The sequence below is a fragment of the Mastigoproctus giganteus genome, chromosome 11 (assembly GCF_048544385.1).
Source record: "Mastigoproctus giganteus isolate SK-2022 chromosome 11, ASM4854438v1, whole genome shotgun sequence".
NCBI classification, from domain to species: Eukaryota; Metazoa; Arthropoda; class Arachnida; order Uropygi; family Thelyphonidae; genus Mastigoproctus; species Mastigoproctus giganteus.
The window spans coordinates 42,088,528-42,103,937 of record NC_143585.1 but is presented as its reverse complement, the minus strand read 5'-3'; the positions used below and the strand labels follow the sequence as shown (position 1 = coordinate 42,103,937).

At 36.7% G+C, this 15,410-nt stretch overlaps 1 protein-coding gene across 4 annotated transcripts in view; it reads left to right on the top strand.

The window, feature by feature from the left end:
• LOC150077949 (ankyrin repeat and SAM domain-containing protein 3-like) overlaps positions 1–15,410 on the top strand; it is a 161,123-nt gene that overhangs the window by 135,797 nt on the left and 9,916 nt on the right. For all 4 annotated transcript variants that reach the window (XM_090384323.1, XM_090384319.1, XM_090384322.1 and 1 more), the window contains 2 exons: positions 535–676; positions 8,894–9,024. In XM_090384323.1, the coding sequence (XP_090240449.1) occupies positions 535–676; positions 8,894–9,024 (273 nt within the window). The remainder of the gene's footprint in view (positions 1–534; positions 677–8,893; positions 9,025–15,410) is intronic.

Genomic DNA, 15,410 nt, shown 5'->3' with positions numbered 1-15,410 from the left:
ACGCTGAATTCTGATGGGATCCTTCCACTTGTTCAGATTACGAACCTAAGGGGGCATAAATTCAAATTAAGAAAAGACAGATGTAGAATAGATGTGCGGAAATTTGCCTTTAGCCAGCGGGTGGTTAATTGCTGGAACAAACTTCCATCTGTTGTTGTGGAAGTTGATAGGTTGAATAAATTTAATGAGGAACTGGACAGGCATTTGGAGGGAATGGTGTGTTTTTTTTTTTTTTTTTTTTGGCTGATGCTGCATAAGCTCATACACTTGCTTTCTTGCATCACATGCCACTACTACTTCCTTAAAATGAGGCCTCCAGACCTGTGTACAATACTCAAGGTGTGGCCTGACCATTGCCTTATACAAGGTGATAATCATATTCTACTTACAAATTTCAACTATATACTTCAACTAGAAGTATATAGTTGAAGTAAGGTAATAGAATATTTGTAATTTCAAAAGGCATAGCATATAGGAGTCATGTTTTTACTAATCATATATGAATTTTAAAGTAGAACTTGTTTTTTATTAAAGCTTACTTGGGCCACGGCGAAAAATGACAACAGCTATTGCTCGGTGGCATCATAATGCTCCACTTCCTGGAAACTCCTTGGAACAAACTTTTGCAAACAAGATTCAGTTGGAAAAAGATGTACTTCAGAAACAGCTTTCAGAAGTGAGTACTTGTTTAGTTTGAAGCATTATATTCTTTATTAAGATCAAATTTATTCATGTTTGTATGGTATCAGTATCAAATTTTCAGTTAGATGAGATTAGAGAAGCATAACTGTGGAATGAGGTGAGGAGACTTTTATTCTTACCATACAATTGCAGGAAATAACACTGAAAAAAGTGAGGATAGCAACAGAAGATAAGCATCAAGCTGCATCAGATATCTGCCCTTCTTTTCACAAAACTCATTTTACATCATACTTTCAAAAATTTCATCACATTTTTTTTCTTCACTTATTGGTGAAAAATTAGTTTCATTAATTTCATTAAGAACTGCCATTTAGACAAAACCAACACTGGCAGGACAGTGTGCAGGGATGAATCATTCACTGAAAAAATTGCTTCAGTGAATGATCTGGCAGCAATGGCCAGAAAAACATGCATTGTCTATATGTCAGCAGGGAGAGATTATCTTCAAAAATATTGGCATGAAATTGCATCACCCTTCACTTATTAATAAATGAAGGTGATGCGATTTCATGCCACGCGATTGTATTCCAAATTTTTGTGGAAGCGTTTCCAGTAATCTCTTCATGTGGAAAAATGTTATTTTTTTCATGAATATGTAAAATTCTAATTTCTTGAGGTGGTGCCCACACTTTATGAAGAAATATGGGTTCCATTTATGAAGGGAAAACCTATACCTCTTTGAACAAGCAAAACACAATGAAGAGGTGCTTATCCTGTTGTATAAGGCATCAGGATAATAGCAATGGGTTAACACTAGAACCACCTAGCTACCAAAAATACCTGAAACTGCCATTGCCGGTCATTTTCACTGCTTTGCAAAACATAGACTTTTAAGTTGTGTTTTTGACGTCTTATTATATGCATTGATATAAAGTAACCGGCAATAGTACAGGCAGTTCCTGCTTTATGAGTTTTTGCTTTACTAGTTCTTTTTTCAAATATCCACGAAATCGAAAATATGAACATTAATTGTAATAAATAAATGCTAAACATTCATAAATACGGCATTTCAAACCACGTGTGCAGCTATATAATACAGTACTACTGTGTGTGCATTTGTTTGTTCAGGCAGATATAAGAAGGGACGTCAAACTCTTAAAGAATTTTGGAAAGAAGTCCATATTTTGATGCCATCAAAATAACAAAACGAGCATGGGACAAAATTACAGAGAAGAACACGAAATGTATTTGGAATAAACTCTGTCATTAGTTTATTGATACTTTTGAAGGATTTCAAAAACCAGCAGAAATCATACAAAATAAAACAGAAGAGGTTGTAAATGTTGCTAACCAATTGCAGCTTGAGGTTTCTACAACTGACATCACTGATCTGCTTCACACAATGGAGAGCACTCATTATTATTATAATTATTATTATTAACCATATGGTGCAAGGAAGCCTAAGGCTTATGCTGCACCAGCCAAAAAAAATTCCCAAGTTTCCCTGAGAGAGAAGTAGAAAGGAATCAGCAAGAAAGAGAAGAATGATGATATCCAGCTCAGAACCCTGGGTGTGCTGCCAAGCCCATACTCACGAGATGTGAGCCCCTGGCAAAATGTGAAGGAGCTAAGGAAGAAGAAGGTTTGACAAAGCTGTTCAACACAGAAAAAGCAATTGAGATTTTCAAGTCATAAGATTCAAATTTTGAGCACACTGGAAAACTTACTACAGATTTAAAAAATGCGTATGCATGCTATCATGAAATTTATAAAGAAAAGAAACGACTGTCCTGGAAACAACTACTCTTGAAGCATTTCCGAAGAAGGCCACTCCTTGTGCTTCCAACAAACAAACAGCAAATACTGAGCCAACGAGTGATGAACCAACAACAACTGTGTATTTAGTCGATGATGATGAAGAATAAACATTTTTTAACATTTGAAAGACAAATAATTTCTTTATTATTATAATTTGCTTGATTTTAACAGCTATGTTTTCATTTCTTTGGATAAATAAATCATTATTTAAGCATTAACTGCTGTTTTTGTTGACCTTTACTTAGCATTACTATGATCGAATTTCATTGTTGAGAGCGTAACCCCTGTTTTTAACATTGTCTATGGGAAATAAATTTTTGCTTTACAAGCTCGTGCTAGGAATGAATTAACTCATTAAGTCGTGAACTACCTGTACATAGTGTTGTGCTTATGGTAATACATGTAAAAATAACATATCTGATAGCAAAAATATGAACACTTTTTGTCTAGGAAATAAACTGAAGTTTAAAAATTAATTTGCACAGTTTTTTTCAAAAGTTCTGTACACTTTCTGCATATATTACTACACACAGTCACATTTCTGTAATTTTGTTTACCTTGCATTGCCTAATTTTGCTTTGATGCCTTTTGAGAGGTTTGACATGGCTGCTATTGTTATTGATTTGAGCAGCTGCTTTCTCTGCATCTATATTGCAAACCCTTAGCCATAATTATGAGAGCTTCCTTGGACTCAGGGGAGGTACCCATAGACTGGAAATGTGCAAATGTGACCCCAATTCACAAAGGAGGATCAAAGGCTGACACAAGTAATTATAGACCTGTGAGCTTGACTTCTGTTCCAGGAAAATTAATGGAGGCACTGGTTAAAGACGCACTGCAGGATCATTTAGACAAGACTTCAGTTATAGCTCAGACACAGCATGGTTTTGTTAAGGGGAAGTCTTGCCTGACCAACTTGATTGGATACTATGATGCAGTCACAAAAGAACTGGATGCAGGGAATAACTTTGATATTATATACTTGGATCTTAGAAAGGCTTTTGATACTGTTGCACATGGAAGACTGCTACACAAATTGGAGCAGTGTGACATTGGAGGCAAATTGCTGCTATGGATAAAGGGGTGGTTGAGGGGGAGAAGACAGAGAGTGGTAATCAATGGACACTGCTCATCGTGGACTGATGTTATTAGTGGAGTCCCTCAGGGCTCAGTGTTGGGTCCATTATTGTTTTCTGTATTTATAAATGATATTGATGATGGTATATCGGGATTAATGTCCAAGTTTGCAGACGATACAAAGGTTGGCAGGGTTGTCAAGGACACTACTGACACTATGCTTCTGCAACAGGATTTGGAAAGGTTGAGCAGATGGGCTGAGAGGCGGCAAATGAAGTTTAACATTGACAAATGTAAAGTACTACACATGGGAAACAGCAACCCCAGAGCAACGTATCAACTCTATGGTACAACACTGACAGTGGTAGAGAATGAAAGGGACTTGGGGGTGGTTGTGCAGGCAGATATGAAGTTCCCTGAGCAGTGCAGACGGGCTGCAAGAGTAGCTCATGGAGTATTGTCAATGATATACAGGAATTTTTCCAGCAGGGATAAGGAGGTGATTATTCCATTGTATAAGGCGATGGTCAGGCCACACCTAGAGTACTGTATACAGGTCTGGAGGCCTCATTTCAAGAAGGATGTAGAGCTGCTGGAACGAGTACAGAGAAGGGCAACAAGATTAGTGAATGGAACAAAGGGGTGCTCTTACGAAGAAAGGCTTAAGTTTTGCAAATTACAGTGTCTGGAGACTAGGCACCAGCGAGGTGATCTGATAGAGGTGTATAAAGCCTTGAATGGTTTAAGCATGCTCAATGCTGATGGGATTCTTCCTCTAGCTCAGAATAATCACCTGAGAGGGCATAAATTCAAATTGAGGAAAGACAGATGTAGGATAGACGTGCGGAAATTTGCCTTTAGCCAGCGAGTGGTTGGTTGGTGGAACAGACTTCCATCCCTTGTGGTGGAGGTTGATAGCCTAAATAAGTTTAAGGCTCAGCTGGACAGGTATTTTGAACGAACAGAGGGGTGAAGTGGAAGTGGTTTTTTTTTTTTTTTTTTTTTTTTTGGCTGATGCTGCATAAGCTTGCTTTCTTGCATCAAATGCCTCTACTAATGCTAATGCTAATATATTCTTTTCTGAGTTCTTCAGCTAGATTCAGTATAAAATCTCTTCTCTTCTTTTTGTAACATTCCCTTTCACTTTTTTATAAATAATTCAAGTGTTGATTACTGCAAAATCTAATATATTATAAAAGGTGTGAACTGGTGATCTATGTGAACCTGCTTTTGTTGAATATTTTTTAGCCATTTGGTCTGAAACATCATCCCTGTACTTCGTTTCATTGTAATACAATATAACACTGTATTTTTTTACCATTACTTATTGCAGCACTAGTATGAAGTGTACTCCAGATTGTGACATTTTTTTTTTTTTTGCTTTGCCCTGATTATAGGTGGTTATTATCAGTGACTATTGTCAAGGAAACGGGAAATATATCATGCTGGGATAGGCGGAATAGGACCAGGGTATGATTGCCAGAGGCAAAAGTAGATGTTATAGAGCAGGTATCATCTTTTAAGGGCACACAAAAGAATGTTGTACAGCACTAATGATATTAAGAGGAGGAGACCAGAGGACTTAAATAACAAGTTAATTAACAAGAACCTTGACACAGTAGGAAAAAGTACATGCTAAAAGCCTTGTCAATCAGTTTAGATCTGGGGAGAATGTGCAAGGTTGATGGGGTACAGTTTTTCTCAGTATGCCCTGTGCTTGTTAACAGGAGAGACTATTTTTGCAGAGGTGGGATACACTTAAATAGAAGGGGTGCAAGAATATTTGCTGATGCTATTGAGGCAGTGAGGTCAATCTGAAAACTGCTAGCTTGGGGATACACAAACCATTATTATATTATATATTTATAATAATATAGTAATATTAATATTATTCTTCATGTGAGGACTAATGATATTAAGCACACACGATCTGATGATTTGTTAGACAAATTAGCATTAGCATTACTTAAGGCATACGATCCAAGAAAGCAAGCTTATACTGCATCAGCCAAAAAAAAAAAAAAAAACCCTTCCCATTCCATTTCACCCATCACCCATCCGGTCACTCCAAATGTTTGTCTAGTTCAGCCTTAAATTTATTTAAGCTATCAACTTCCACAACAGATGGAAGTCTGTTCCAGCAATCAACTACCTGCTGGCTAAAGGCAAACTTCCACACATCTATTCTACAACTGTCTTTCCTCAATTTGAATCTATTCCTGCTCAGATTCTTAATCCGAGCAGGCAGAAGTATCCCGTCAGCATTGACACTGCTCAAACCATTCAAGGCCTTATACACCTCGATCAGATCACTTCGCACGTGCCTAGTCTCCAGATGCTGCAACTTGCAGAACTTAAGCCTTTCTTTGTAAGTGCACCCCTTTGTTCCTCTCACCAATCTTGTTGCCCTTCTCTATACTCGTTCTAGCACCTCTATATGGTTTATGAAATGAGGCTTCCAGACCTGTATATAGTACTCAAGGTGTGGCCTGACCATTGCATTATACAAAGGAATAATCACCTCCTTGTCTATCTGCTAACAAAATTCCTATATATCATTAATAAAACTCCATGAGCTACTCTTGCAAACCGCCTGCACTGCTCAGAAAACTTCATATCTGCCTGCATAATTACCCCCAGGTCCTTTTCATTCTCTACCACTGTCAGTGTAGTACCACAGTTGATACATCACTCTGGGTTACTACTTCCCATTTGCAGTACTTTACATTTGTCAATGTTAAACTTCAGTTGCCACCTCTCAGCCCATCTGCTCAACTTTTCTAGATCCTGTTGCAGCAGCGTAATGTCATTAGTGTCATTAACAACCCTGCCAACCTTTGTATCGTCTACAAACTTGGACATTAAGCATGATATACCATCATCAATATCATTAATAAATACAGAGAACAACAATGAACCCTAAGGGGCTCCACTAATAACATTAGTCTACAAAGAGCAGTGTCCATTGATTACCCACTCTGTCTTCTCCCACTCAACCATCCCTTTATCCATTGCAGTAACTTTCCCTTAATGCCATACCGCTCCAATTTGTACAGCAGCCTTCATTTGCAACAGTATCAAAAGCATTCCTTAAATCCAAGTAGATGATATCAGAATTATTTTTTGCTTCCAGTTCCTTTGTGACGACATTGTTAATATCCAATCAAATTGGTCAGACAAGACTTTCCCTTAACAAACCCATGCTGTCTCTGAATTATTACTGCTGTCTTTTCTAGGTGATCCTGTATCACCTCTTTAACCAGCGAATCCATTATTTTACCATGAACAGAAGCTACGCTATTATATTGTGTCAGTTATAAATGGTACTTTAAGAGATCTACAATTTTTGAATTGTCACGAACAGAAGTTAAACTAACAGGTCTATAATTATTTGTGTCACCCTTTGTGAATTGGGGATACATTTTCACATCTCCAGTCCATGGGGACCTCCTCTGACTCTAATGATGCTCTCATAATTATGGCTGAGTTTGCTTACTTCCCTTGCTGCCTTCTTCATTATAACTGGATAGATTACATCTGCCCCAGGTGCCTTTTTTAAGTTTAACTTCAACAAATTCTCCTCCACTTTGCTCTCAAGTTTTTACAAAATCACTTATCTCCCTGTTAGAGTTTGATAAACTTCTGGCATTCCCCTCCTTGAATAACTCCTCGTGTGTGAATGTAGATGCAAAATACTCATTCATTTTATCTAAATTGTCTCTTTGACTTCTTTTTGCAGTTAAATATATGTTGTTTCAAATCAGGAAATGCCAGGAATGCAGCAAAGTAAACTGACCTTAAGAACATGCAGCTTATAGATAACATGCTAACACATCTTCATCTGAGTTGTTTTCGGTCACTGGCCTAACATGTATGAGGTGTGATCGAAAAGTTTGAGCCCTGTACTGCAGTTTGTGAAATAATGAAGATTACTGGCTGTTTAGATGAATCCCCTTCAAAGTATACAGAATTGTATATGTCTTTTTGACATTGTATTCACTGATTACAATGTTTCTACTACTTCTGGAAGCATTCCTGATTATACGCTTCTTCTGTAATTGCTAATAGTTCCTGTGTTACATTCTGAATAATTTCCTCACTCATTCTAAATCTGTGACTTTCAAGTGGACTTTTAAGCTTGGTAAAAAAAAAATTACAATGAGAGAGCTAAATCTTAATAAGTATAGCAATGATGGGAGCAACAGTGGGGTGCCTTGAAAGAAATTCTTGAATGGAAGGTATCATGTGTGCTGGGGCATTGTCATAAGGGATGATATTCTGAAACCACTCTTCTCACTGTCCTTGAGTCAAAAAATATGATACGCACAATCTTCACATTTGATCGAAACTCTCCTGCTGTTTTTTTTTTTTGGACCTTGGACAAGATTAAGTCTTCATTGAAGAGGATGGTTTTTGTTTTCAGATCGTGACCATACACCATGATTTGTTACCAGTAATGATGAGAGAAACAGTGTGTGTGTCAGCAGCACATCAACAAAGATCCACACATGCAGGAACTGTGATCATCAGTGAGGATGCAAGACACATTTTACCAAAACATATTGCATTACCAGATCTTTTGTTAAAATTGCTAGACATCCAGAAAAGTACCAGTTTCACTTGCAACTTTGTGAATAGTTAGTTAAACATCAGTTACTCTTGATCAGATCACAAACAAAAGCAAGTGAATCACTGGTTTTTGAAGTTGAAGGGCAACTTGAGTCAGAATCAGGTTCCACAGACAAGCAGCCCTCTCAAAACTTTGTGAACCATTGAAAAGGCATCTTCATAAACACATGGCATCTTCACTAAAAGCCTTTTTTTTATTGCTTTGTGGATTTCTGTTACACTTTACCTAATTTGAAATAAAATTTAAGGCAAATTTCTGCTCAGTAAAATCACTCATTTTAAAATGCAGGAAAACACATTAGCACACTAGTTCAGACTGATCAAAGATATATGGCTGATTCATGTGTTACTATATCTAGATTAGTCACCGATATGTTGCAATTAGTATCGATTTGCTATGATGCTGAAATTTCAAGATGCAGAGCAAGCCCTTGAACTTCTTGATTAGACCTCTTATGATAATGAGTTTCCTCCTTCCTCTATAATGCTGCTATTTCTTACTTTAATAAGAGAAAACATTGGTTTTCTAAATATTGTTAACAAACTATTTTATCTAAATATTGTTAACAAACTATTTTATCTAAATATTGTTAAACTATTTTATGTAAATATTGTTAACAAACTATTTTGAAATTGAAATACCCGTTTAATTTTTGTTGGTATGCAAAGAAAAATAGTAGGCACATTACTAATAACTTATAGAAATTTTAATTCATTTGTGATTCAGATTCATGCCAGGTTACTTCAAGAAAAAGAAAAAAGCTTGTTTGCTGAAAAGTACATTAGGGATACTCAAGACTTCATGGACAAAATTAAACGGGTTGTGGTGCACTTAAAAATCTTAGGAGATAGAGTAAAGTAAGTTTGTTTTTCTAAATTAATAATTATTTCTAATTGATATTCTTACAAATGTTAATAATATTCACTTTAAACATTAATAATGTGTTGTAATTGTATTTCAGTGATATCACAAGATCTACATACCATTACAATATGCAATTATGCATTTGTTTTTTAAATCAATATCAAGAAAGGTAATTTCTAGATGTAAATAAATTGCATCTTGTAGTCATTATTACTTATCTTCCATGGCAGTATATAAGGTTAACTGCTTGTCAGTTCATCTGGAAATATCTGTTTAAGTCGCTTCAGAAATTTGAGAAATTCTTAAAGGCCTCCTCATTTGGGGCTGCAATTAGCCAACCCAGATGGAGAGAGTAGGTTTCCCTCATGAGTTATTCCATGTTTTTGAACATGGAAATTTATCTGTGAACACATGCTTGTATAGACTAATACACAATAAAAACCATAAGAATTAGTATACAATGTGAATTTGTGTACTGTGACCAAAGTATTTGTACACCAAAAATATTTATAAATATTTATTGCCATTTATTAAATAAAATAATATGCAGTCTTATGTTTATATGGGTTACGTTTATTGGTTGTTGTTTAGAAAGTTTGCTTTTGTGGAAGCTTTGATCTTGAAAAAGTTTTTGGTTAAAATTAGGCTTGAGCTATCTTATGATTTTATTTTTCTCTTCTAATTCAGACCTGTGAATTCTGGTTGTGGTAACAGAAGTGCCAACTGAAATGTTACTTCAAATATCAAGCATTGTAACTAAATTACAACCATTTAGTTTTTTATATATAGAAATATATTAGTGGTTATGATTAGTGATGTTCGTACAGGCTTCATAAGCCTAAAATCAACGAAATACAGGAAGGCTCAATTCTGATGGGATTCCTCTTCTCGCTCAGATTATGAACTTGAGGGGACAAACTCAAATTGAGGAAAGACAATTTTAGAATAGATGTACGGAAATTTTCCTTTAGCAAGCAGGTAGTTGATTGATGGAACAAATTTCCATCTCATATGTCGTTGTGGAAGTTGATAGCTTAAATAAATTAAGTAAGAACTGGACAAAATTTTGGAGTGATTGGCTGGGTGAAATGGGAAGGTTTTTTTTTTTTTTTTTGGCTGATGCTGTATAAACTTGCTTCCTTGCATCATATGCCTCTGCTAATGCTAATAAGCATAAAGACAGCTGAAGAGCATAAAAAGAAATGCAGAAATAGATGTAACATTTTATAGCAGTGATGTACATACCAAATGTTCATTTATATATGTTGTTACAGAACATTATCTTCCTCTGTGTTGATTGTGCAGGTGTTGTTCAGATATGTTTTTTGATAATGAAATAGAAAAAAAAAAACAGTTGTGGAAGAATGAAAGCAACAGGCAAACTGGTAGTGAAATTGCATGGATAGAGAAAGAAGAGGTAGTGAGCTCAAGAAAATGAGAAAATTTTTGATAGCTACTTTAATTAAATAATGTCAACTGTGCTAGTTGTACAGATGTCAGTAATCTAAGTGATTCCAAACTATATTCTATTTTTTTTCACATTTTAATAAAAGTAAAAGGGGAAAAAAAAAGCAAATATAAAGATGCTTATTCTCATTTCCAGTGCTGGAAAATGACTACAGGTTCAGAAAAAGTGCTCAATGCTTTTTGTGAACAAATCAAAAGTATGTGGAAGTTCCATAAAAAAAAAAAAACTAATTTTTTGTTGATAATCCACTTATTATGGTATGCCTAACTAAAAATTGGAGTAGCAATAGTATTAAAAGAGGGGATTGAGCACTTTTTTATTTATCTTTTTTATGAAAATCCCAAACACAAGAGGTATCAAAACCTATAGTACTTAGTACCATGCATTGGTTGGAGAGTGAGAAGAAGAAAGGATATATTTGTTTACATTAGACTTGAACTTCTGTAAATTGTAATTTTCAGGAAATATGTATGAAGGAAGGTTGTTCCAGAAAACGGAAAGTGAAGGAATAAATGAGGAAGAAAAAAAGTTGGTTCTGTGAGTTTCAAGTTGGAGAGTAAAAGGATGTTGGCTGGCTGTGGCATGTGTTCAGACTGCTTTGGAAGAGAGAGAGAGAGTGAGAATTATAGAAGCCCAATTCAGAAGAATAGTGCTCATGGAAGTATCTATAGAAAAGCCATATGGCAGAAACAGAACATCTGAGACAGAGTGGATAGTTAGAGATGAGTCATTAATTAATCTAACTGCCCTCTTTTGAATGGAATCTAGAAGCATGAGAGAGGTTTTGGGGGGGGAGAGCCCCTAGATGTGGGAACAATATTCCATGGTAGGGAGGATTTGAGATTTATACAGAATGAATAGCTGTTTGGAAGAAAAGTAATGCCGAGAGCAAAAGAAAACCCAATTTTTTAGATGCAGAGGAAGCAATATTTGTAAAGTGCTTATGCCAAGAGAGATTAGAAGTCAGGTTAATCCCCAATAGAGAAATAAGAACTTGCATAGAAATCGGAGTGTGATCAAAGATAAGCATAGGAGCACAAGAATTCTTTTTGTGAGATATAAGACAGGACTGAGTTTTAGAAGGATTGAAATCAACTGAGTGATAATTGCCCCATTTGGAGATCAGCATTTAAGGAATTGGTAGTGGATATTTGAGAAGATGAAGATGTTTGAACAGGGCAAGGTTTTTCAAACTGGAAAGTGAAATGCAATTTGCTATCATCAGCAAAACTATGGATAGGATTTCCAGTGAATAGAAGGTCATTAATATACAAGAGGAAAAGAGTGGGAGACAGAAAACCTTGGGGAACACCAGCATTGATGGAGAAGTTAAAGACAGAGCCATTTCCCATCACCCATAGTGAGCTGTCAGAGAGAAAACTGTATAACCAATTACAAAAAACAGTTGGCAAACCATAAGATGGAAGCTTATTTAGAAGACCCTTATGCAAACATGATCAAGCATTTGGAATATCAAGAGCAACTGCTTGAGTTTCACCAAACGTTTCCATTGAATTTGTCCAAAGGTGGGTAACATAAGCCAGAATATCACTAGTGGATTTACATTGGTGGAATCCATACTGGTGATCATCGATCAGATGGAAGGTTTATATATAGTTTGAGTTGGTGGTTAATTATTTTCTCCATTACTTTGAAAAGAGTAGAGGTAATTGCGATGGGATGATAATTGGATGTGAGGGATTTGTTACCTTTTTTTAGGAACTTGCTGGATGGAGGAAATTTCCAAGCAGAAGGAAAAACACCATTGGAATAAGAAACTGAAAAAAAGCACACAGAACAGGAGTAAATTCAGGAGCACAGGTTTTGAGAACAAGAGGAGAGATACCATCAGGTCCTGGAGCTTTCTTAGCATCAAGATTGTTCAAAATCCTTTTCACATCCTTTTGACTAAAGACACAGGAGGCATTGAATGGAATGTACAGGGAATGGTGGGAGGTGGTTTACCAAGATCATTACTACACAAGTTGGAAGAAAAAGAGGATGCTAGTAGGTCAGTTTTATCCTTAACTGAAGTGGCAATAGAACCATCTGGTTTAGACAGGTTTGGAACAGAGATGGGCAAAAGTTTCGGCCAATAACTTTGGCAAGAGACCGGAATGCTTGACTTCCATATGGACAAGAAGCAAGTTTTTTATTGTTATCCTGTTCGAAATCTAGTTTGGACTGATTAATAATGGCTTTACAATTGTTGCAAGCTTTGGTGTATGCAGAAAATAAACCTGGAGATTTGGATATGAGCCAAGTACAACATGCAACATTCTTCTCTTGAACAGCCTTAGCACATTTATTGGAAAACCAAAGTTTTAGATAAAAGATAAGATTTTAAAGTGGAGTGTGGAATAAAGGATTCCATTCCTAGACGAATAATTTCACTGACACAACCTGAGCAAATGTTGACATCAGAAGTTTGAAACAATAATCCAACAAAGAAAATGAAAAAAAAAAAAAAAGAAATCACTCAGATCGTCCCATTTTGCATTCTTGTAATGCCAAACAATGAGGTTGGGAATGGTCTTAAGAGAAAGGCTCCATTGGAGAAGAGACCATTGCCAGGTTATGATTTGAGGTGCCTAGAGGACCAATCACCTTGACTGTGTACTTAGAAGGGTTGTTTGTGAGAAGAAAATCAAATGTGTTGGCTGTATGGTTAGGATTGTCTGGTATTTTGGTAGGTAAATGAACTATTTGTGTAAGGTCATTAGTAATTGCAAAAGCCTCAGCATTTCAACCAGTTGGGTCTGTATGACTAGAAAATGGAAGCCAGCTGGAGTTGCGAACATTAAAATCACCACGGAAAATTACCTCACTGTTAAAAAAGTTGGACTGGAGAAAGTCAAGTTTCAAAGAGGTTAAAGAGTTTCAAGTGATTAGTAGAGTTGGGAGAAAGATAGAGGCAACAGATGAATTTGACAGAATGTGATAGAGAGATTTTAAGCCAGAGAAGTTTGAAAAGAGGCGATACCAAATTACTAAGTCTCTGACAGGGAATATCAGAATGGCCATATGCACAAGTACCACCTTTGAAGCAAAAGGAATCACAACAAATAATTTGGACAACTGAGATGAGCGATGGTTGAATCAATTGATAACTGAGATTTTGTCAGAAAAAGTACGTGAGGTCTGGCAGACTGTAAGTAGAAATGGACATCATTGAGATTAGAAATGAGACCATGTATATTTGTGTAATGAATGAAATGTTTGGGAGGTTTAGATCTTTTCTCAGATAAGTTTGCTCTATTAGTTTGATAATTCATTGTGTATTCAGTAGTAAGAAAAGGTGGGGGGAGGACATGTATGAAATAAAATTTTTGGATATCATGTACACATGGTAAGAATATACCCAGATCCTTGAGATTTTGTGGCTTCAACAATGTTCCCCACATACACACTACTTGGACTCCCTCCAGTCACTATCTGTCACAGTAGAGGCAGTGAGATTATAGACTAGCTAATCTGTAGGCCGCCCAGAGAGTTACCAATATGTTTGGTCTGGTGTACTAACTAGTGGCCGGCCTGTGAACACAGTTTTAGAGTTGTACCCTCAGTGTAAGGAAGATTGAACCTCGCCATGTCCATCATAGCATCAAAAGACATCAATCATATTGCATGACGGAAGAGATGGGGGATGGTTTACTGGAGCTTTGCTCTGGAGACTAAACATGGGTTCCACCACTTCAAGCCTCCAATAAGCAAAGTGATGGTATTGCACCAGTTGATGAGTCATCTACCACCTATTATTGTCTGTTAACACAGAGGGGTGGTATTCCTCCATATGGTATGGGCAGCACATCTTGACCCTGCTTACGTTGGTTCACACCTGAGAGGTCACCCACAGTGTGCTAGGTGCTGTATTTCAGGACTTGCATATGGGGATTATACCCAGGGTTACTAACAGTCCCACTATCGTGAAGGTGCAAGCAGAGGATTTGGCTGGCACAGACCGACCAGATGTTCCGAAATTGGACTTGAGTGTCACCCGAATATCAGTTCCATCAACGTTTTAGACTCCCAGGTAGCAAGGACAGCTTGGCACATCTGAGAGAATGTCTGCAACACCCTCAAGGACCAAGCACTTGGTGGTAATACTGTCTTTGTCATCTTATTAATTTTTGTAATGAAAAGGGTGCTGCATTCCTTCCTGTGAAAGTGGATGAATATTTGCTAGACATTTACTACCATTTAGAAAGAAGTTCTAAAAGGAAAGATAAATGAAACAATTTAAACTATACATGTACTGAATTAAAAAGGTAGTAGTAGTAGTAGTGGCATGTGATGCAAGAAAGCAAGTGTATGAGCTTATGCAGCATCAGCCAAAAAAAAAAAAAAAAAAAACACACCATTCCCTCCAAATGCCTGTCCAGTTCCTCCTTAAATTTATTCAACCTATCAACTTCCACAACGACAAATGGAAGTTTGTTCCAGCAATTAACCACCCACTGGCTAAAGGCAAATTTCCGCACATCTATTCTACATCTGTCTTTTCTTAATTTGAATTTATGCCCCCTTAGGTTCGTAATCTGAACAAGTGGAAGGATCCCATCAGAATTCAGCGTGCTCAACCCATTCAAGGCCTTATACACCTCAATCAGATCACCGCGCAGGTGCCTAGTCTCCAGCCACTGCAATTTGCAGAATTTAAGCCTCTCTTGGTAAGAGGATCCCTTCATTCCCCTCACCAATCTTGTTGCCCTTCTCTGTAAATGTGTAGCCTGGTAGAACAGTGGGAAGCATGGACGAGTCTGTTTAAAGAAGAGGTTAGAATTGGTGAGAAAACCTATATGTGCAGTTTTCAGAGTTACCAAATTGGAAAAGTACAAGTGATCACTAGTGAGTAGTACTGACTCATGTTCAAATCCAGTTCATGATCCAAAAGTTTTGGAAGTAGACAAA